This window comes from Centroberyx gerrardi, chromosome 12 (assembly GCF_048128805.1).
Source record: "Centroberyx gerrardi isolate f3 chromosome 12, fCenGer3.hap1.cur.20231027, whole genome shotgun sequence".
Taxonomy (NCBI): Eukaryota; Metazoa; Chordata; class Actinopteri; order Beryciformes; family Berycidae; genus Centroberyx; species Centroberyx gerrardi.
The window spans coordinates 1,830,251-1,854,060 of record NC_136008.1 but is presented as its reverse complement, the minus strand read 5'-3'; the positions used below and the strand labels follow the sequence as shown (position 1 = coordinate 1,854,060).

At 44.1% G+C, this 23,810-nt stretch overlaps 1 protein-coding gene across 1 annotated transcript in view; it reads right to left on the bottom strand.

Moving 5' to 3' along the window:
* col6a4a (collagen, type VI, alpha 4a) overlaps nt 1-23,810 on the bottom strand; it is a 72,833-nt gene that overhangs the window by 36,734 nt on the left and 12,289 nt on the right. The window contains exons 3-16 of the mRNA XM_071898895.2: nt 15,599-15,703; nt 14,055-14,660; nt 12,172-12,759; nt 10,737-11,306; nt 9,777-10,397; nt 9,017-9,577; nt 8,034-8,591; nt 6,420-6,998; nt 5,564-6,142; nt 5,077-5,432; nt 4,335-4,413; nt 3,710-3,855; nt 1,762-1,854; nt 281-334 (exon numbers count right to left, since the gene is read on the bottom strand). Coding sequence (XP_071754996.2) covers nt 281-334; nt 1,762-1,854; nt 3,710-3,855; nt 4,335-4,413; nt 5,077-5,432; nt 5,564-6,142; nt 6,420-6,998; nt 8,034-8,591; nt 9,017-9,577; nt 9,777-10,397; nt 10,737-11,306; nt 12,172-12,759; nt 14,055-14,660; nt 15,599-15,674 — 5,466 coding nt within the window. The 5' untranslated portion in view covers nt 15,675-15,703. The remainder of the gene's footprint in view (nt 1-280; nt 335-1,761; nt 1,855-3,709; nt 3,856-4,334; nt 4,414-5,076; nt 5,433-5,563; nt 6,143-6,419; nt 6,999-8,033; nt 8,592-9,016; nt 9,578-9,776; nt 10,398-10,736; nt 11,307-12,171; nt 12,760-14,054; nt 14,661-15,598; nt 15,704-23,810) is intronic.

Sequence of the window (23,810 nt, the reverse complement as noted above, 5' to 3'; positions counted from 1 at the left end):
AACACACCAGCAACAACCGTTAAAACCGGACGCTTTGCCAAACAAACTGCGTGGAAATCCAGAGGGGAGATGCCGTTTCACTAGTGAGGACCATCCAAAGATAAGGACTACTACAGAGTAGAAGCATATTATTATTTTTTAAACTCCCAATATTGTAATGTTGACTAACCTTCATCTACAGCTGCCGGTTTCACTACCTGATTGAATGAAGGTTAAATTAATAAAAATGAATAAAATTAGGCCCCTTTCCCTTTCTGAAAATGAAAAGAAGAGCACTTACAGCAACTCCCTCCTCCCCTGGGAAGCCGGGGTGACCCTTCGGTCCAGACACGCCCTGTTGATGGAAAGACAGAACAGGTTAGGAGGAAGGGAAAACGTAAAGGGAAAACTAATCAATGGTTATCAATTGTTTTCACAGTGCACTTATTTGTTTTTGCTTTGCTCTTTAATACTTGTACAGCATTTTGTTCAACTTTGGTTGTTTTTAAATGTGCTTCACATGTAAACTTGAACTTGTAAACTTCAACCTCACAGACTGTAGCTAGGAGGCACTTAGCTACATTAGCTATCTGCTTTAGCCATCCTATTGGTGTTAACTTACCTAGAAGAATGTAATTTAATCTAATCTAGATGAATGGCTAAATATTAATATGTTTAGTATGAATTAGGTTAGGTGGCATTCAGTTAACATGGTAGCTAACGTAAGTAGCTAATGTTAGCTAACTTAACATGGCACAAAAAGTTTCCTGTTAGCTTGCTAAGTTAACACTGATAGAATAGCTAAAGCAGACATATAATGTAGCTAAATTAGCTAAGTTCCTCTTAGCTACAATCTGCACAAAAATAAGTATTCGACTAATCTACCTACATATTGTCTAATCAAAACTCTCAACGGTTAATAATTAAACTTCAGCCCTAACTAAAAACCTACTAACACTTCACTCTGGATAAGAGACTCAGTTAAATGACTAAAATGTAAAATGTACAAGCAGCCAATCAGAAGGAAAGTCAAATTCATCAGACAGGATCCCTGAGCCCATCCTGAGTCCTGCTGACTGGACATTTTTAGAAACATTTATAACATTGATTCAGAAACACTGATACACAATCTGTTAAACTGACAGCAATCTTCATTCTTAAAGGTAACTGGACTCTCTGCACGGCAACTCTTTAAAACTTTATTTGTCTCTGATGTTTTTTATAGTTTAAAAGAAGACTTTTTGTCCCATATAATGATATAATTTATATAATAATATCCTGAAGGGACTTGACTATAAGCAAGCAATCACTTCTGCCTCACACAGTTCTGAATAACAGCTGCAGTCAACTCTTAATTTCTCATAAAAAAAGAATAATTAAACAAGTTAACTAGTTTACTCTCTCTTACAAAACAATAACTCAAGTCAGTTGTCTTTCTAAGCTGCAGAAGCAGGACAGAACAAACTCTGTGAGGCTGAGAGTGTTGGTTTATATAATTTCCAGCAGCAGTGCAGCCTGCATGGCTCCATGCTTTACTTACAGTATACATTTAAGGGAGACCTTGGAATGCATGGAAAATGGGACTTGATATGAAGTTGACCTGCTTGATCTGATTATAAATACTGACGTTCAATCAGGACTGTTTTAAAGTATGCTTATTTCATGAAATTACTGCAAGTGTCTGTTTGCTCTCAGCCCAAACCAGCTTACAATTGTTTTTGACAGTTTTTCAAACATTCTTGACATCATGTTAAAGTTAAAAGGCGTGTGTATTCCAGTCACCTTTGACCCCGAGGGGCCCCGAGAGCCACGGCTGCCTTCATGTCCGGAGCATTTACACATGACGTTACAGCACTCCCTCTCCGCCACCGTGTCCTGGAGAGGAAGAAGAAGTGAGAGTGAAAGGGAGAGATTAAGACAGGCAAGAAAAACAGCAGATAGATGAGTGTCAGAAGAGAGGGAGGGAGCAAGAAGAGACAGTGTTGAAGTGAAAAAGGGCATAAGGGAATAATTTAGTTATGTAGCGATACAGTTTGTTGACAGTAGTCTGTTTTTACGGTCCTTATACTTAAAAGATAAATAACAAAAGTGTGTACAGTTTCTACTGGCTGGAGAACGAATCAGACTGAAAATCTTCTGCAAACTTAGATCCATGCAATTTACATTTCATTGTACAGTGAAATAGTATTGTCTAATAAATATAAATTGCATGGATCTAAGTATGTGGTAGATCTTTTCCACGAAAAGTAAATAGCAAACAAACAGTTTCACTGTCACTCTAAACCCACTAAAGCTCACTGCTGTTTTCTTGCCAGTGACCATTCCTTTACATGGCAAGTCATTTACATATTTTCTCCACTTGACACTTCCCTGAGGCTCTGCTTTCCATTCCTGCAAACTGACAAGTCAAGACATGAAACCATCTCTGAACAGACAATAAGTTCTGTGATTCTCCACATGTTGAAATCTCCCCACTACTTTCCTCAACTTTCAGCTGTTAAACAAGCAGCGGATCAGGCTCTGTTCGCTGCACACCAGAGCAAAACTCAGAAATATTTCTCTTTCTCTGGGGCAAAAAGCAGAACTGCTACAGCCTTCTGAGAATTAGGTTTAAAATATGTTACCTCTGGAGAAGTGAATTGCAAAGTGTCGCTTGAGTTACTTGGACAGTGCCAGAGTAGATTTTTATTCCATGAACCAGTATAAATCATCAGTGTCACACACTAATGTTCCAGGGGTTACATCATAACATCCAGCATTTTTTGCAGGATGAATTGGGAAGAGAAAATTAACTGTAAAATAGTTATTTAAGCTGCTCAGTGGCACTGCAACAGAGAAGAGCATCCCAGCTCCTCTAACTGAGATGCTGTAGTTTCTCCCTGTTTATCCAAATTCAATTCTGGTGTCGGTATGGTCGCTGGTGGGAAATCTCCACACAGGACGTGACCAAACTGTCTCCTAAACAGCAGCGAGTGAGCACTTCGTCCTCCACCCTCACCAGGCACCAATATAGAACCTCCTTGGCACCAAGAAGAAGAGGTTAGGCTCGTTTGAGATGACTTCCTGCTTGCCTGGAAAATAGACGAGAGTAGCCGAGTGCAGTCAGGTGAGGAATCAACAAGCCGAACACTCCCAACAGCACACTCACTGCTCTTCTTCTTCTTCTTCAGTTTTGTTTAACGGCGCTTACTTAAAAGGTGCATTACCGCCACTCGCACTCACTGCTCAAACGACCCAGACCTTCACATGTTACTTATTTTTATTTTGATGTAGGCATTACAGGGAAAATATTATATGTCTGTAACGTTCTAATAAAATGGTATACGGAGTGCTCATGGAGTGACATCTTGGAATCATGGATGTAGGTTGGAATAGATATAAAAATGTAAGTCTCTTCATTTCACTGTGGGTGTGTGATACAACTGTTTCCCATCATCCTTGGAGCTGTGCAGTCGGTGGAGAGCAGCTGCAGCGCCTCACTCCAAAAACTGCAGCCGCCTCGGTCCCGCGAGATTCCCGTGGCTCGCGCAGTTGGGTCAGCGGAGCAAGCCGGACAACTTTTCCAACCATCATGCAATGGGCTTTTGCTCATCTCAAACGAGCCTATTCATAGTATTCCCATGATGTCACATGCATTTCCTACCAATATTGCGCTTGTTGGGCAGTCTAGACTCTTGAAATGAGTTCAACTGACTTCAAGAGGCTACTAAACCCGTCGGTAATGACTTACAATCTGTTTCAGAATGGTGCTGCCGACGCTCTGCATGCCGATGCTGAGAGGAAGCTTGTAGCCGAACCCTCGACCAAACTCCACCATTTGGAGCTGGCTGGCATCGTGGACTCCCTCCAGGGCAACGGTCAGCAGAGCATGGACTCCTGCAAAAAAATCAGACAAGATGTTTCTCTGCACCAGTGTCACCAAGACAAATTCCTGTACATTTACTATACATTGTTTTTAAATTGATTCTGATTCTGAATACTGACTACACTGTAAAGCTCAACATCAATATGATACCTTTAAAACCTCAGAAAGGGCATTTGCCGAGTGTATTTCCTTTGCCCTGATTTCCTCCACAAAATAGCAGACTTGGGCCAACTGGTATTTGCTCATGCTTTACATGATTTGTGTAATCCTACGTGTGCCAGATGGGTGGGTTGGCTTCAAAGGACGATACAATAAGTGCCAGAAAGTTTAAACAACCACTGGAAAATCAATTAAGTGCACTTTTTCTGATTGACCATTGTCAATTAAGAATAATACAAAATGAGGATTAACACTTCTGTATCTTTGCATGGCAGAATACAAAGTGAGAGTAAAACATTCTGGAAACACCTCTGCATCCCCCAGTTTTTACCAGATTGTCGTAGAAGCTCTGATTCTTGCTCCAGTTTCATCACGTCTTCATCGAGTCCATCTGAGAAGATCACCAGCACCTGAGGGACAAGGTCAGTCACATGTTAGACTGCTAGAGCTGTGAGTCCTTGGAAAGAAAATTACACACCATCATCATATTTATATAGAAAGATTTAAAAATCATTGTGATACAACGGTTTGTTTCAACCAAGCGATCTGATATTCCAACTGTGATCGCGATTCCCCTGAAGCACGACTCGCTGTGCTTTGGCAAAAACTGGAACTGCTTGTGTATAACCAGGCAGCTGGTTAGTGACCAGTCTTGTTTTGCATGTGCACTACTTGGAAAAAAACCTTTCAGACGGTACACATCCACTGGTAACCACTGTATGAAAGCCATAGGCTAGGGTTGGAGTTTGAAAGTATTTTATGAAATCTGAAACCAGTATTTAATCTGCTTATCGAATCTGAATCCTTTTGATTCCCTTATTGAACCATTACACATAATGTGTTGGGGAAAAAAGGACAAAACAAAACAAAACACGGCACTCGTTAACTTTTACATGTTGCTGTTAATTCATTGCACTTGTCATTCATCGCACAATTCTAACACAAAAATATAAGAATATAGAAAAACATTACCTTAACAAAACGTGTGGGTTTGATAGACTGAGACATCGACACAATAAATTGGTGTTGAGGTGTCTTTGTGTATGCAAGACTATTTTATCTCTCAGACTCACCTTCACACCAGCGTTGGACTCTGCCTTCAACTTGTCTCTGAAGGAGTGCAGCAGAGCCGTGTTGAAGTAGGTGGCCTCGGACATCTGCACGGCCATGACCTTGTTCACCACATCCGCGTTGTAGCCCTCGAAGTTGAAGTCATACAGGGTTCGTCCGTCGCGACTCACCACTCGGAAGGCGATGTTGGGCTTGATGGGGGTGCGTCCGGTGCAGCACAGACCCTGTAGGCTGGAAACATAGCGGACGATCTCTGGCAGGAAGGTCTGGAGCTTGGTCTGGCCGCTGACCAGGAGCTGACCAGGAGCTCCAGTCCTTTGAGAAATATCGAATCCCATGGCGATATCAATGCTGCAGGCTGCAGGAGAGAGACAAATGAGTTTATCATTGGCAGTCATTCAATATCATCAGAGACAGAGAGAGAGAGAGGGAGGAGAGAGGGGTGTAAGGGAGACAGACAGAGAGACAAAGTCACACTTCTCAACTCACCAGATGGATCTGGGATGGGTTTGGATTTGCAGATGGTGTCGATCACCTTTTGCTTGATGTTTGCCAAGCTGCCAAAGTTCTGCACAGTGAATAGCCTTTCTGGGGTACCAGTGATCTGCAGGAGCTCCAGATCATGGACGTCTCCGATGCTGATGGCAAACACCTCAATCCCCAGAGCCCTGAGACGGTCGGCTGCATCCTCCACATCATCGTGCGACTCGCCGTCTGTGATCAGCACCAGATTCTGGGAAATCCCAGCGGAGATACGGCTACCCCGCGACGCCTGGAAATAGTCCCGAATGAAATCCAGGGCCTTTGCAATGTAGGTGTCTCCGCCGAGCTGCGTCAAGTCGAGGATATGTTTGTTCACTTCTGCCTCGGTGTAGTACTGGTTGAGGTAAAACTCCTTCTGAGGATTGGTGCTGAACTGCGCGACTCCAACGTGCACATACTTCTCACTGATGTTGAAGCTGTTCACCAGTTCTGTTGTAAAGGTCTTCATGATGGTGTAGTCATCCCGGCTGATGCTGGTTGACTGATCCATCAAAATGACCAGGTCAGCCTTCTGTTTCTCACAAACTGTCAAAGCAAAGCAAGGGAAGGTCATTTAAATGTTTGAGTATATGCACACATTGTTGCTAATAAGTAAGGGCACCATTAAATAATAAAGTACCATTATGCCAAGGACAGACATACTCCATTCTTCTATGCTTGTGTGCTATCAAACTTCCTCACAGTTTGCAGCACTTGAGAAAACATTTTTCACAAATCATGACTGCTTCTATACAAAGAACTATACATCAGTGCCACAAATGCGCAGTGAGACTGTACCGAATTTGTACTTGTTGCATCCTACCTGGCTTCGTGTTGTTGCAGAGGACATGAGAAATATTTGTGTATAGATTTTCCAGGGCATCAAAATTGTCCACGTAGAAAACCCTGGACTTGTCTTCACCAGCCATGATCTCCAGCTGAGTTATGTTGGCTCCTTCCACTCCGATACTGAAGACACGGATGCCTTTGTCTCGCAGCGCCTTAGATGGCGCAACCAGGTTGTTACGGTCTGTAGCATCGCCGTCTGTGATCACCAATAGAACCTGAGGCACCTGGGAGGCCGCCCGACCGCCATTTGCAGCATCAAAGAACTGTAAGGAATACTCCAGAGCCTTGCCCGTGTAGGTGTCCCCATACGGTGACTTCAAAGCTGCTATGGCATTAAGAACCTCTCTTTTGGAGTAATACTGGTTGAGAGTGAACATGGATTTGGGGTCATTGGAGTAAAGAATTACCCCAAAGTGAGTCAGCTTTTCACCGACAGTGGTTTGGTTCACCATCGATGCCATAAACTTCAGCATGCTTCTGAACTTGGGCAGGGTTATGCTGGTGGAGCCGTCCACCATGAAAATAATATCAGCTACTTCTGTCTTCTTACATTCTGGTTGAAGAAAAAGGACAAAAAGAAAGGGGTGGGGAGGGTGAGGAGTCAATTAGACGTTAAATTACCACAGACAAGTGTATTTTTATGGCAACAAATCAGTAGCTTAACTTTTAATGTGGCAATATGCATTTTCAAAAACAGAGAGTTCAGTTAAAATTGGAAAACACTCTACCAAAGCCACAGCTCTTAATTCACTCTTTCTCCCCTATTCCCTCTAACCTTCATCTGCGTCCCCTCCCTGCAAGTATACAGACATACTGAGGATATGTGGTCAGCAGAGAGGTGGAAAGTCCCCTTCTCTGAGACTTTTGCTGAATGGATGGACATCTTAGATTGTTAATTGTGTTTTTTTTTTTTTTTACAGGAAAACTATTGCAGAGTGAGATTACAAGAGAGAGCCCTGATACTCCCACTCTACAACTACAGGGTTTTTGCATTACTGTCTGTTATAACAGTTATGTAAAAAAAAGAATCTTACAGACTGCAGCTTTAATATTTGATTTCCAGTCATATTGCAATAACATCAGCAAGCTTAGCAAAGTGAAAGGAGGAGGCAAGGATAAGGAAGGTAAATAATTGATCAACAATATTATTTTGAATACAAAGCAGACCATAATATATCTGCAGGATTTTGACAGGGTTGTTGATCAGTACCAATGACTCAACTGATTATTACTTTGATTTATGGCTTTCAAAACTCACTTTCCACCCTGTAAAAAAAACCTCACCCAATGGAGTTTCAAGACACTTCCAATTCTCCCTGATAGAGGTCGGTAGAAGTCGCAGATGCTTAATGCCACTTTAAAAGTATTCAAGCAAAACCTTTTTTTTTAAAATTATTTTTCGGGCATTTCTGTCTTTATTGGACAGTACAAAGTAGAGAGACACAGGAAAGACTGGGACATGTGACAAAGGTTTCGAGCCAGATTCAAACCCAGGACTTAGTGTTTACATGGTACCTGCCTTAGACCACTGACCACCAGAACACCTGAATCCCAAATAATTTTTGTAATAATCCCAATATGCTCTCACCTCCCTTGGTATCGCAGAGCTCCATGGCCACCTCGCTCTCCAGGTCCTTCAGTGCATCAAAGTCCCTCTCAGCATACATCCTGTCCTGTGAACCGCTGATCTCCAGCAGCTGAGTGGTGTTGGCGTTCACCACCCCGATGGCGTAGATCATGACCCCTTTGGCTCTCAGAGCCTCAGCAGGGCCTGCGACCTCGTCCTGAGACTCGCCATCTGTTATCACTATAAGTCTCTGCCTCAGGTCTGGACGGCCTCCTCTGAATACATCAAAATACTGTGAAACATCAGAAATGGCACCACCTGTGTGCGTGCCTCCGCCTATCTGCTGCATATCATCTATAGCTTTCGTCATTTCGCCTTTGGCGTAGTAACGGTTGAGAGGGAATTCCAGTCTTTGGATAGTGCTGTACTGCATGACGCCGATGTGCACCTTATTCTGCCCAAGGACAGACTTGGTGATGACTGATTTCATGAAGTCTTTCATTTTTTGGAAGTCCGGCGGATTGATGCTACCGGAGCTGTCAATCAAAAAAAGGAGGTCGCCTGGTACATCTTTGCAAACTGTGGACAGAGTAAAATAGAACTGTTGGTGCAGTGTTCCTGTTTTTCTCTTACTTTTCTTGTCTTAAGCATTCAGCTAAGATTCCATGTAAAGCACTTTGTAACCTTATTTTTTAAATACTCTATATGTTATTGTTTTATTATTGTGGTTATTATTACTATCATTGTTACTATCGTTGCTGATGTAACTTTCTCTAGCTCTGAGTCCTAAAACAGATGTATGCTAAGCTTCATAACAAGAAGCAATTGTAATAATGTAATTCTCCCATTTTGCTAAATTGATTTTCAGATCTACATTCAATTCGAAAATGGCTCATTGGAGTAGTATCCATTGTATCCATACCAATACAATACTTTCAGTGGTGAGTAACTATAAAATATGCAAGACATGCCTTTTAAAAGAATAACAGTCTAGTTTCCCTTACCATCTTGGGAACAGATGTCTGTGATAATGTCGTCCTTGATGGGCTTCAGGGCATCAAAATCATTGACAAAGAATGTCTTCTCGGGGCTTCCAGCAATCTCTTCCAGCTCAGTCTCGTCTGCGTTTTTCACCCCAATGGCGTAGATGACGACGCCCTGCGCCCTCAGTTTCTCTGCAGGAACCTTGACCTCGTCGGCAGACTTCCCATCAGTGATGACAACCAGGTACTCTGGGACTTTGTGACCTCGAGTGGCCATTGCTCTCTCAAAGTTGGGACCCATGAATGACAGCGCTGCTCCTGTGTTGGTCCCACCTCCTATTTGTTTTATGTTCTCCACAGCCTTCTCTAATGAGTTGACATCTGAGTGGGCTGTCAGGTCAAATTCCAAGTTTGGTAAATCTGCGTATTTTGCAACCCCCACGCGGACATGTTGTGGCCCAATATGGAAGGTATGGAGAAACTCAGTGATGAACGTCTTCATGTCTTTGAAGTCTTTAGGGTAAATGCTTCCTGAGTGGTCGATCAGGAAGAAGATGTCTGCTTCATCTTTTTGTACACAGCCTGGAAAGAAAAGGAAAGCAAGAATGCCGCATAGTAAGGGTTTTTTCTCCACACATTCAATTCTCTGCTTTCAATTCACTACACTTTATACACTATAACACCTGACCTTATCCTTAAACTTAGACTTTATCTTTTTGATTATAGATTTTGTTGAAATTCAAGTGACCAAAGCCACTGTTAAAAAAACACTGGCTCAAACCTTGTTTGATGCCCGTTCTCCTTGTATTGATTGTGATCGCTTGGCGAAAGATGTTATGACACAGGGTCTTCTGCAGGCTCTGCTCCAGGGTTTTCAGCTTGGCGAAACTGTCCACAATAAACACGTGTTTCTTGGAAGGATAAGACGCCATCTGTACCAGCTCGGTCTTCTTGGCATCTTTGATCCCTACGGCGTAAACGGTGACACCAGCTCGACGGAGATCGGCGGCCTCTTGGCTCACGACATCCTGGGATTCGCCGTCTGTGATCACCACCGCCACCTGCTGGACACCCAGGCTTTTCCTGCTGCCTTTCTCCTTGATGAAGACTTTCTCCCGAGCAAACTTCAGAGCAGCTCCAGTGTTGGTACCGCCTCCATGGTAAGGCAGGATTTTGATGAACTGAAGGGTCTCGTTCTTGTCCTTGAAAGTGTTCAGGTAGACCTGTGCTGTGGGCCTGTCGTTGTACATGACAATGCCCACTCGGACTCTATTCGGACTGACCGCTAGGCCATCCACAATCTTGTGCAGGAAAGTGCGCACCAGCTGAAAGTTGGGAGTACCGATGCTTCCCGACTCATCAACAATGAACACAATGTCTGCCAGTTTGGCTGCTTTGCAATCTGTGAAAGAGTAGAGAAAGAGGGTAAAATGATAAGTACCAATTAATTCCAGCACTATCAACTACTCAACCTCAAGAATAGTACAATCTGTAAAATAGTGTCTACATTTTGGTTGGGGGTAAAATTATTAGCAAGTTATACTGGTGGATATATTGTGAATAAGCTGTAGGGGGAAAAAAAATCTATTTTCACTTTCCAAATGGTTTTGGAGGCTCGTATAGGAAATAACACTCTCTAACAGAAAAAAAAATCCCATGTTAAGTAAGTATGTTCAGTTCATTTCCTTTATAGTCAGTAGTCAAGTGAGTAATTCTGTGATGATAAATAAACCTTCCTTACCTCCGGTAATAGTGGTCACCTCCTCCTCAGTCTCAAAGAGAGTCTTCAAAGCAGGTACAATGTTGGCAGACTGGTATATGTACGGAGCAGTGGCTACTACCCTCATTTCATTCACTGTTGCAGTACCTAGGCCTATCCCCACCACTGTTACCCCTTCAGACTTCACCAGACGGGAAGCCTGAAACACAGCATCATCCGAATCCCCTCCAGACACGACCACCAGGAACTGCCGGAAGCCTTTGTCTTCCCGGCTACCTGCCTCACTGGTGAAAAAGTTAGTGCTGGCGTACTGCAAAGCATTACCCAGGTTGCGTGGCTCGTTAGCCTGTACTCGGCGCAGGCGGAAACGCCGGACAGCGGCCATGGTCTCCTCTTTGGTTTTGAAAGCATTGAGGAGAAATTCAACCTTGACGTCTTGGCTAAACTGGGCCAAACCAAATCGGTGGGCAGAAGCTCCAATATTGAGTTGGTTGACCAGCCGGTTGAGGAGGTTCCTGATATTTGGGAAGTCTGTCGTGGAGATACTACTGTCCACCAGGAAGAAAATGTCTGCAAACCTTTGGGCCAAGGCTGAAGAAACAAAAAAAAAAACAGTTTATGACCTCCAAATGATGATTGGTTAACTGCCAAAGCGGCTGGTAGAGTTGATTAACATACCAGCCACTTTCACTATTTTACCAGCCAACTTCATTTTTTGAATAGAATAGGACACCAAATGATGGTTGAGTAAGTGTAGACTAATTTACCAGCCACAGACTAAATTTACCAGCATTTAGCCGGAAGCTGGTGATAATTCCCCATCATAGTTCCCACCACTGTTGTCTCCTGATGTTAAATAGATGTTAAACAGCCCCCCCCCCCCCACCTGAAAAAGCTCCCACTCCACATGAAAGAAATTTGTTTACACTGCTGTCAATAAAGACTTTCCATGTCACATGGTCTAAATGGAGTTGCGAAGACCTGCCAAGAAAACATTTCTGTGGATTACTGGTTCCCACACGTTTTGTTTACCAAATGTCTGCACTTATTGTTGCATATTTTGGCTGTCACCGTACCATGACTGGCTGACCTCAAAAGTCACTCGAACTAAGGAGTCCTACATTAATCACTACAGAACTAGCATGTGTTACATCTGTAGGCTTGGAGCAGATATGCTGTTGGACATGTCAGTTCCTGAGACTCTGAGATTCTCAGGCGGGGAGATCTTGGCCGTCCCAAGGTAGTGTACAACCAGGTATAGGAGCGCCCTGCCACAGTTTAGGCTTTAAATCTTGTCTTAAAACACATTTCTACATAAACATACATTTCTTTAATATATTTCCTCCTCCTCCTGTTCCACTGCTGTTTGCTAATTGGTGTTCTCACATTATTATTTAATGCAAGACAACTAAGCGGACAACTATCTTAATACCATTCCCACAATTCTTTGCCTTACCTAGCCTCTGATTCTCCATGGAGACACACACAGTTTGCAGCAGGCTGTCAGTCACTGTCTGCAGAGCCTGGTAGTTATCGATGCTTGACAGGAAGCGCTGGTAGGGTCGGTTGGTGATGGACTGGAGCTCCGTCATGTTGGCCGCTCCCACCCCAATGCCAAACACAATGACTCCATGCTTTCTCAGGAGCTGGGCGGGCGCCAACACGTCATCTGCAGAGTCCCCGTCCGTGATGACCACGGCCACCTGAGGTACCCGCTGGCCAGCGCGGCTTCCAGCCTCTGCAGTGAAATATTTTTCCCGGAGGAAGGTGATGGCCTTGCCCGTAGCCGTGTTCCCCGTTCGGTAGGGCAGGTTGTCTACTTCGGCCAGCAGGGATTGTTTGTCCATGTGATCCTTCAGCAGGAACTCCTGGTGAGGCTCGTCGCTGTACTGCGCCAAGCCGACCCGAACTTTGTCAGCGCCGATGTCTAGGCCCCCGATGAAGTTGCGGAGAAACTGCCGGACTTCCTGAAAGTTAGCGATGCCGATGCTGGAGGAGCCATCGACCAGGAAGACGATGTCGGCCACGGTGGCATTGGCACATTCTGGAGAGGAGAGAGAAGACAGTCAGCATTTGGAGTGACAGGTTGAAGAACATTCACTGTGTGTGTGTGTGTGTGTGTGTGTGTGTGTGTGTGTATGTACCCACCAAAGACACTCATTTGGAGTAATATTTGAGCGTTTACACTGTGTGGGTCCATGTTGTTAATATTCTAACGCAACATTCAACATTCTATTCAAAGGGTTTTTACATTTCTATTAATTTCTCTGAGAGAAAATTAAACCTAAGAGACCAAAGACCCTGAGAGTCTTGTGGTCTGTCTTCAGCCAATGTAATTCCTCGCTAAGTCTTAATTAATTTTGATCTCAGATGGATTATGATGCTGGGCAGCAAATCGAGGAGTGTTGCACAAATAAGGAAGCAGGCTTGTGATCAGAAGGCTGCTGGTTAGAAACCCTAGTATTGCTGTGAAAAAATGGCACAGTGAGTGAGTAGCCCTGTCCCCTCCCTTGACATCTATAATCAATGTGGGTAATACTATTTGGATAGTCTAATGTTGATACTCAACTTACTATCAGGTGACAAAAAGAAGTGTCACTTACCTATTTGGTGCATTCCCACAGACTATGTAACCCTAACCCTGACTGCAGTCTACCCTGACCCCATTTTTAAATCTAAACCCAACCCTGCCCCTAAACTGACCCTATTTCTAACATCAAGCCCAACCCTAAGATTAACCTTAGCCCAGACATTGAATATCTATAGAGGTTTTTCACACAATTATGAGCATCTGTTGAAACTCAATATGCTTTTCAGTGACACATTATAGTCACTTGATAGGAAGCTGAGTACCAACATTGGACTATCCAAATAAAATGGGACCTCAATGAATCCTTGAACAAGGCCCCATCCCCAACTACTCTTGTGGAGCTGCTTAGTGGCCAACAGTAGCAGAGTGTGAATGTGTGGAACTGGATGAATGCAAACCAAGGCATTGCATGCATACTCAATTATATCTTCATTAGGCTGCGTAAATTAAGGTTTAAAAAAGCCATAATCACCACAAGCTGTGTGCTAGCAATATGTATTATCCTGAACAATGGTACGAGGCACAGAAGAACTTTGAATTGTTTTAGGGATATTCTGTTGGTCAAGGTAATTTCCCTTTCACTCAGGTAAATTTGAACAGGATGTCACTGCAGGGAAATTCTGTTGGCCATTGAGATTTCTGTAGAAATCAGCATTTCCATTTGGCTTCACTCTATCACTCTCCAGATATATTACTACTAAAGTTGGATCTTGGAATCACCACGAGCTGTGTGGTATTACACGAATTACCTTGAACCGATAGAAGGAGTTGTCGTTTGGCTTCCTCCACAGTCGTGCACAGCGTCTGGATGATGCTCTGAGAAATCCCCTGCAGCGCTGCAAAGTCGGACACGCTGTAGACATGCTGGTCATGTGGCTTGTTCGCTATCTCCCTCAGCTGTTCTTCGTCTGCCTCTTTGATACCGATTGCGTACAAAATAATTCCCCTACTCTTCAGCTGCTGGGCGTGGGGCTCGACGTTGTCCTGTGATTTGCCGTCGGTGATCACCACGGCGATCTGCGGCACGTTGCCGGCCCTACTTCCGGCTCCTTTCACAAAATGCTCGGTCAGCATGAAATCCAAGCCCAGCCCCGTCTGGGTGCCGCCCCCCTTGTAAGGCAGGTTGCTGATGTACTGGAGGATGTCTTCCTTAGTCTGGTAGGTGTTGAGCAGGAACTCGGTGCGTGCCGTGGTGCTGTACTGGACCAGGCCGATGCGGACATGGTCAGGCCCAACGTCGAAGCTGTTGACCAGCGTGTGCAGAAACTGACGGATCTGCTCAAAGTTCTCGGTGCCGATGCTCCACGACCCGTCGACCAAGAAGACGATGTCGGCCACCGCCTCTTGAGTGCAGACTGGGAGGGAGGGCAGAGCAGCCGGTCGTCAGATCACAGACGGGTTTTGCAGATGGAGAGCTGCAGGGTGCTGCTACAAAACTTACCCCCAGGGTGGGTCTTGGTTCTTGGAAGTGTGTCAGGGGTGCAAAAGTGTCAGTATGATCTAAAACTACAAGTGATGAGTTCCACGTGTTGTGTGCAGGCCGGGGGAAGGGGAGAGCAGCTTGTTGTAGGGTCATGGACAGTTTTTGGATGGGAGCAGGGGTCTACTGCGAAGCACTTACCTCCAGGGTGGTTCTTGGAAGCGTGCCATGGGTGCAAAAGCGTGAGAATAATATAGAAAAAAGTGGTGGGCTTACACCTGGTGTTCATTTTCCTCAAACGGTGTTGATAGTGCATACAGTGGTACACAGGCTGTTGACCCAACCCTATTCAGGACGGAGGTTGGTGGCTGGAATGAATCAGCTGCCAACATCCTTTTGTCTTTCTTTGTCACTAAGAAGAGTTCAACATCAGTTCATCGCTTCAACTCTAAACTTTTACGTACCTTAAACGCCTGGCAGTCAGTGCCATAATGCCCCTTATTGTGTGTTATTGTGAAACAGTTAATGCATCATTTACATGTGGCCAGCAGCAAAGAAACACATTTCCGTGCAGGGTTAGTAATGGTGCTCTTTAGGTGCTCGTAATGAACATGAACTTCATAACTCACCACTCAGATCTGTTCTGTAAGGCCCAGTATGCGTGTGAACAGGTGTGTGTGTGTTTCTGCAGGCACGTACATGTGTTTTTGTGCATGCATGTGTGCACTTACGTGCATTTCTGTGTATACACTAGAGTAGATTGGTTATACAGATGTTATGAGCTGATGTAATGCTGAAATGAGACACGTTCGCCTTGATCCTTTACGTTCTGGTATGCAGGAAGTTAAGTCATAGCTGGGTAATCATACCCACCTGTCGTCTGAGCAGTGTTGCCATAGAAACACGCTGCTATGATGAGGCTGAAGAGAAGACCCCGCCTCCCCTCCATGCTGGAATGGCTCTCACGTTTCTCTCTACCTACAACACAGAGAGACTCGAATATGAATACAGAGAACACTTTTACCCGCAGCATATCACGTTACCATGACTGCATACATTTACAGTATGGGCGGCCCCAGTGGGAATGGAACCCCTAACCCTGGCTAGTGTTAGTGCCTTGCTCTACCCAGTGAGCTACACAGGAGTGCAGTGTGATACTTCATGTCTTATGTCAAATATATTGCATGGCACACAGTCTCTTTAGCTTTGCTTCCCAGGAGGCACAGCAAGAAGGGCAATTAAAGTGAGTCTGATGGTGTTTGTGATTTCAAGAACAGTTTGCTTTACGGACAGTGTGCTGTGTCGCAGTGTTTGTATTGCTTTTGAGAACGCAAAACCAACAGTTTCTCTGTGATTTGGAAACCAGACAAGTCATGAACTGGCAGCCTCATAATATTTGAGGGGTGAGGAGTGTGTAAAGTGGGCGTCTGGCAGTTAGAGTGTAATTAAACAAATTATGTGTCCCTAATTCAGGACCCACAGTGCCATGAACTTGTCTCCTCCAAAGGACATAAGACCACAAAGGCAGCAGAGGGACGATACAGAATAAATCATGAAGTGTGCATGGCAAGGTCTCCAATCTGGTCTATATTACAGCACCGAAATAAATCACTTCAGAACCCAAGGCAATGTGCACGACTCATGATTGTAAGAATGTGTGTGTGTGTGTGTGTGTGTGTGTGTGTGTGTGTGTGTGTGTGTGTTTGTGTGTGTACAAGGGAGACAGACTGTGTCTGCATGACTGAGATCAGTGCCCTGTAGTCCACATACGAATGTCAATGAGATAGAAATGTCTGTTTCCTTTCCTGACAAAGCTTGAACACTTTTTGAAGTCAGTCAGCCTCTTTATGCATTTGACACGGTAGGAAATATGAGAGGGAGGAGGACCAGAGAGACGGCAGAAGGTAGAGGGGGAATTAACCCCAGGGTCAGGTTGGGGTATGAGGTATTCATAATAACAATAATAACAATAATAATAATAATAACTATTTATATAACACTTTATTTATTTTATAAAACAAAGTTCCAAAGTGTTTTACACAGATAAGGAAGTAAAACAAACAGCAGGAAGGAAGCAAAGAAAGGCAGAAGAACAATTCGACCGAAGCCGATAAAAAGTCAGTGATGTTCAAAATAATAGAACAATTCTGAATAAAAGAGCCAATATATATATATATATGTAAATATAAAATATAATAAGAGCAATAAAAACCACAACAGGAGAGGGTCAGGAAGGGGTTTCAAATGCTGAGGGGTTCTGTAGAGTCTATACTATATTATATTTACTATACTATACTTTACTATACTATACTATACTATACTATACTATACTATACTATACTATACTATACTATTTAGTAGAGCAGAGTGGAGTCCAGCAGAGCAGAGTAGTGTAGAACACAGTAGGATAGAGTCGAGTAAAGCAGAGTAAAGAACAGTACAGTTCAGCAGAGCAGAGAAGAAGAGAGTGGGGCGAAGCACAGTAGAGAACTGCAGTAGAGCAGAGTCTAGCAGAGTAGAGCAAAATAAAATGGAGTAAAGGTTTAGCAGTATTAGTTCAGTAATGATGTCATGTAGTGACACTTCAATGCTGTAAATTCATGAGATCTGAACAAACTACTTAGTAAATTACAGATATTATATTCTTATATTATTATATTACAAATTATATGACATTATATTATTATATTACAAATTATATTACATATGTTATTGTATCACATATTACAGATTATATTTCATATTTGTTTATTAGATTACAGATTATATTCCATATAATATTATTAGATATTACCAGGCTGCTATTCGTTTGCCTGGGCAGTCAAATGTTTCCACATTTGACTCTGGCAGAACAGAGCTGATAGTTTGTCTTGGCTTTCACACAACCGTCTCCAAACACTCTGTCAGTCTTTAAGTGAGGGATCATGATTCCTCTTATTGGCCGGGTTAATTTCCTCAGATATCTTTCCTCATAAATAAAATCAGTGTATGGGAACAGGTCTGTGACAGCTGGAGAATGGCTGTGCTAACTTGGGAATGCTAACAGCAGCCGTGACCAGATGGGAACAGCCAGAGGAGGATAAACATTCACAACCACCAACAGTCCGAACGTCTAAACTCTTTAAACTCTTAGTTAGCTGATCCTCCGCATCAAAACCTCTGGATGCAGTGCGGCTGCACAGCGAAGCACGCATAATTATATATGAGCATTGTAGTTTAAACTGGTAATCCTCCAGATCCTCTTTTTTCTTATATTCTGATTTGTGCACTGCGCTTCCCACAGATCACCTGTCAATCAAACAGTGCAGCCGGTACTGTGAAGTCTTGCATTATTTCAGCATAAAGCAAGAGTGGACGAGCTACAGCTAGACTTCTATTCCCAGACTCTCTATATCCATTTTGTAGAAAAGTCACTTCCTTAAAGGGGCAATAAGTAAGATATTTACTTCCCCAGCTAAACCCTGGTCAGTGGAGACACGGCAGATTAAGGCGATTAGTCATGTTGCTTTCTTTTATCATACTCAGTGTCGTCATTTTCCATGGAATGCCTGCTCAGTAAAATTGTCATTGTTAATTTAACTCTGAAAGTGTTAAAAATCAACACTATTAGGTGCGTTCAGATGGGATATTTGGTTTGCATTGAAACCACCTAGGTTGTGTTGTTGTGGCCGGGGCTCCGAACCTTTCAGCAGTCTGTACAAAGTTCAAACTCTTTGACGGACTGGGTTGTGATATTTTCACGCACTGCGCTCCGTCAATCCATGTCACCCGTTAACACACGGGTCTCATTGAAATACTTGGGATACTGTTTGTTTGTTGACGTATCACAAATGCTCATATGAACAACGCCTTATTTTTGTCATTTACAGGCCACCGTAACTCAAGGGGACAGGTGGTGGGGGGGGATTAGTGTAGGAGGGGACAAGTTCTATCAATATTGTTGCAATTCCTTCTGGTTGCTAGTAGAGGTCAATAGAGGTCATGGATTATCTAATGCATCGTTCAATATCTGTAAAACATAGACTATACAGCCTGTGAGTTGAAAAGTTACATTTTTTCAGCTAAAATGTAAATGTAGAATAGCGCAATTTGGATGAAAGAGATCCCAAAAATCCCCAAAATGCTGCATATCCACAAAACAGCCGCCACAAAGAGACACTGGGAGGAGCGGACCGGCCCGTATGAGCGGCTGCAGCTGTGCTTCATGTCTGACACGAGTCTGGGGAGCGGGGCGGCTTCCAAGGCTCCGTCACACTCCGAGAAACATGGAGCGTCTGGGGAAACATGGAGCGTCTGGGGAAACATGGAGCGTCTGGAGAAACATGGAGCGTCTGGAGAAACATGGAGCGTCTGGAGAAACATGGAGCGTCTGGAGAAACATGGAGCGTCTGGGGAAACATGGAGCGTCTGGAGAAACATGGAGCGTCTGGAGAAACATGGAGCGTCTGGAGAAACATGGAGCGTCTGGGGAAACATGGAGCGTCTGGGGAAACATGGAGCGTCTGGGGAAACATGGAGCGTCTGGAGAAACATGGAGCGTCTGGAGAAACATGGAGCGTCTGGAGAAACATGGAGCGTCTGGAGAAACATGGAGCGTCTGGAGAAACGCCGAGCGCCACGATGGGTTTGTTGCACTATCAGTGAGGAAACAGCCGGTCGGCGGGGGAGGAAGCTTTCTGTGGAAGACTCAAGTTCTTCAAGAGAACTGAGGATGAACAGAAGGATGATGCGCTGTTTACTTTTTAAGGTGTTGGGTCTTGGAGCCTCAACACGTCCAACATTTACATTACACTTAATAGTACTTCATTACAATAATAGTGATGCTTTCTGTTGAAAAGAAAAGAAGGGGAAAATATGTAAGGATGTGTGTATTCCCTCAAAACTACACTGAAGTACATGTATTTTTTAGTCATATTTACTGTTTTACAGCCTTACATATGTGTTTTCATCTTTCCCCGCTCCCACTTCCTTATTCTTATAGTTTTTTGCCTCCTGGGGAACCTTTGCTTCTCTCCACTCTATACAGATGTACGTTCATAAGATCAGAGCAGTGGGAATCCAGTCCACCTTTCACATCATGATGAGATGTTTGGATGAGCTGACAGCAGAGTTTCAGGGAGGTCAGGGTCTTTGCTTGCTGTGTCCGCCTCCTGCGCCGAATAAAGTGACGTTCACCTCTTATCTGATGCCCACAGGTGGTGCAGACATGGTTGACGTGACAACTATCTCCATGGGGACATGCTTGAGAAACTTTCTTTCTCTGTTCAGACAAGATCTGCTGGCCTTACTGGGACCTCTTCAGGATCTTGCCTAGGGCACCAAATAAGCCAGGACCACCGCTGATTACAGGCAACCAATCATAAGGAGGTCAAAGGTCAGAGGTCACAGCACCAGCAGATGGAACAAATATTCCTGTGACCCCTGAATGATCATGATGATAGAGAAGTGCTGCAGAAAGACAGAAGAGCCAGCAAGAAAAAGTAGAGACGTTATTTTTTAATGTAAGAGCAGGTTCTCTACTTTAAGATCTTTTGTCTTAAAACTCACTAAAACAATCGTCCAGGAGCTTCAGTTGGCTCAGGTGTTTAAAAATCTAAAAAAAAAAAAAAAAAAAGCTATTGGCCATCAAAAACAATCAGAATGAGTTTTATTGGGCAAGTAAGTTTGCACTTACAAACTTGGTGGTTTGCTCTCATAGGTCAGTATAAATCAACACAAAACTATAAAAGGAGAAGTATAAAAGAACATTCCCCCCCCCCCCCCCCCCCCGCCACACTCAGTCCTGATTATTAAAACAGTGAGATGAAGCATCAGGAACAAATTGTTTTTGCAACTCACACAGCCAATGTGCCAAACTACACAGCAACACCCCCTGTAATGCATCACCCCCCCACACACACACACACCCACACACCCACACATGCACACACACACACACAAACATGCCCCCACCCCGCCCCACTCCAAACTTCCCAGCATCCTCTGGATTCCTAGGAACCCTGCGGCTCCCACAGCCAGCTCCAGCCAAATGACTTTGCGCAGGCAGAACCAGAGCCGCCAAAACAAACCGGTCCCATCTGCCCATCTGGCTCTGCTTACTGTGTAATGGTGCCATTTCCTGCCCTTCTGAGGGAAGGAAATGGCATCAGCCGCCACGCCACATCACAGACGGGACGAACACGAAGGAATTCAAACTGTCGCATGAATTCTCCGTCCGTTCCTGCTCGGCGTGCCACCTCGCTGAGGATAATCTGAAGACCAGACCGGCCCGACAGAGGAGCTCCCTACTGGCTTCACATCTCTACTTCTCTCCCACCAATTAATACACCAAGTAATACTTCGCTTCATTTAAAGTTTTCCCTCCCCTACTGCCACTCAGTTACTCATACGAGGGTAAAGCAGATTTGGAGAGTTACATTTCAGAAAGAGGTATCCAGCATGTAAATTGGACACTCCAGCAAAGCAATTGCTTGCAGAAAAATAATACCCAATATTGACAATCACTGAAGCTATTAGCCATCTAGAGCCCTTTACGTACAAAACAGCAACAATTTAAAGGATGTGACCGCTTATCTTTTTTAGATATTGAGCTCTGAACGTCATTCTTTCTGTGGTGGATATAAAGTTTTGCAATGAAACCCAACACTTTCACTCTTCTATTTGAATTTGTCCGTCACTATTTCTTCTCCTCTGCTTGCTGTCTCACTCCTTCCTCCTCCTAATACTTCACCCACTCCTGGTTTTAATTCCTCCTTCACAATATCTCCTCCTCTACTCCCGCCAGGATATTGCTGTATTTCCAGTGGGTTTATGCTCAGCATTACATATCATTTCATCACATGACATCCACCGACTGAAATAAAACAACAAAAGAAGTACTTTGAGTTTCAGACTTCATAGCATACACTCCATGGCATACCAACTCTAATATATTAAAATCCAACTCAGATTCATTTTCCAGGTGCGTGGGATTATGTTGGAGCGCAGTGGGAAGGATTCCTCGAAAATGAAACCATAGCTTCTCTTCCAGGCCTCCAAATGTGACACCAGTAAAAATGACGATAACCAGCGCTTGTATGTGCGCGCCTTCTCGTTTACGTGAGCATGTTAAGTAAGCGCATGCTTCCATCTGTGCTCATGTGTGTGTGTGTGTGTGCACGCATTAACGTGTGTGAAACCTCCCCTCCCCCCAGAAAAATGGGGCTATGCCTGTGTTTAGTCACAGGCCAAATGGTTGAGGCCCCAAGAGTTGAGGAAATAGGGTTCACTCTAATTTGAAGCATGTGAACGTAATCAAAGAAGACTGCTCCACTGACAGCTGATTGAAAGGCGGGGCTCTGCATCTTTTACCCATTGAAATGTATTTACACAAACCTCCAAGCTTTGCTCCAGTCCTATTTATTTAGCTAGCGTTTCAGGCAGTTCTTTTCCGGTTTAGTGCAGCAGATGAAGTGTTTGATGTTAAAGAGCGGGGCCTCATTGTTTAGAATGGCAGTCTAACGGTCCAAACTGAATTTAAACTTACAGGACGGACTGGAGTGTTGGAGCATCTTAAGGTTTCCTCTCAGATACACTGATGACATTATGCTCCAGATGGCCCTCTGGAGGGGTGGGAGGGGGGACAAATCACTGAAATTACTGGAAAACAGAGATAAGTGTGAGGCATGAGATTGAAACTGCATTGAGTACTTGCAGTCAAGCAGACGTGGGACTTGGTTTTGGAGTAGGTAGGCAGCTTTCGCCATGTGTATCCAGGTCTGAGTCTGAAGCCGCTGGCTGTGAGAGAGGCGGGCCGCTGCAGCTAAACCCTGGTGGAGACCAGGCAGATTCTGGTGATTATTCATGTCGCTTTCTCTTTTTTATTGTACTCTTAAACTCTGCTCAGTGTTGTCCTTTTCCGTGGAATGCCTGTGATGTGTGAAACTATAAAGAGCAGTCCTACTGGCAGAGCTTCAGTGAGATCAGTGGGACAGTACCGCGCTGTGGGATCCTTTAAAGGGGCAGTAAGTGAGGTTTTTAACTGTCACGTATCACATACACACCATCATATATCTGTGGGGGTTGACAGGGTTGTTGACAAATACCAGTGACTCAATGATTACTCAACCAGCTGCTGAGATTTCTGGCTTTCATAACTCACTTTCTGTACCATTTTGCAACAAAAAACAAAAAATCCCCACCCACGGGAGTTGCAAGACACTCCCAATCACCCCCCACCCTCGCCAAGTAAACCGGTTACATCCATGATTTTGAGTCTTCAAGCTGTAAAGCAAAGGCTTCATCGACTCAATTTGGTCTTAAGAGCATACTGCTGACAAAACTGAAGCAAGTCTTAAGTAAGTCTTAGTAAGTTGAAGTCAGAGCCAATCGAATGTCTTCCTCTGGCTCCGCAAAGTTTCGTTACCCAACATTTGCTGATGAGAATTTCTCCAAAGAAATATCTGAAGTATAGCGGTCTTTACTGTAGTAATGTGTGGAAGGTCTTCTCCTCCAGAGGCTGTCTGTGTTCTTGGCTGTTTTACCAACCCGAAGCATCCAGAGCCATGTGAGAGCTTTCCAACCAGACGCCTCCGACTGAAGCTGTGCGATCAGTGAAACGAGCTCTGTAGTGTTTTTTTGGGATGAAAACCTGCAGGCACACGGCTCTAGACGGCTCATAGTTTCAGACTGCTGCTTTATGGGAGTAATCTGCTCGGCTGGAATGCCTCTGACCAATCAGAATACTTGGCTGAAATTACCTCTTTAACAATAAGCTTTAAGCAAATATCCCAAAGATCGCAACAATTATGCTGCGCGAAATCCAAACCTCTTCTCATGAGAACCACATAAAAAAAGCCAATAACTATCAAAGCACACAGCTGCGTTCTCCGCTCACAGTCTTTGTCATGAGCTGTCGACACTGCAGTTGCTTTATAGACCCACCAAGAGGCAAATCTGCCTGGAGGCAATCAGGCTCATCAACAAGCCAATTAAGACTGACCCTGGATGAGGCACATTACCCCAGCAGTTCGGTCCACATCTTGAGAGCACATGTGCAGACAGAGCGTCCAGAGTCATGTATTTAGCCTCCCGTCTCAACACTTCA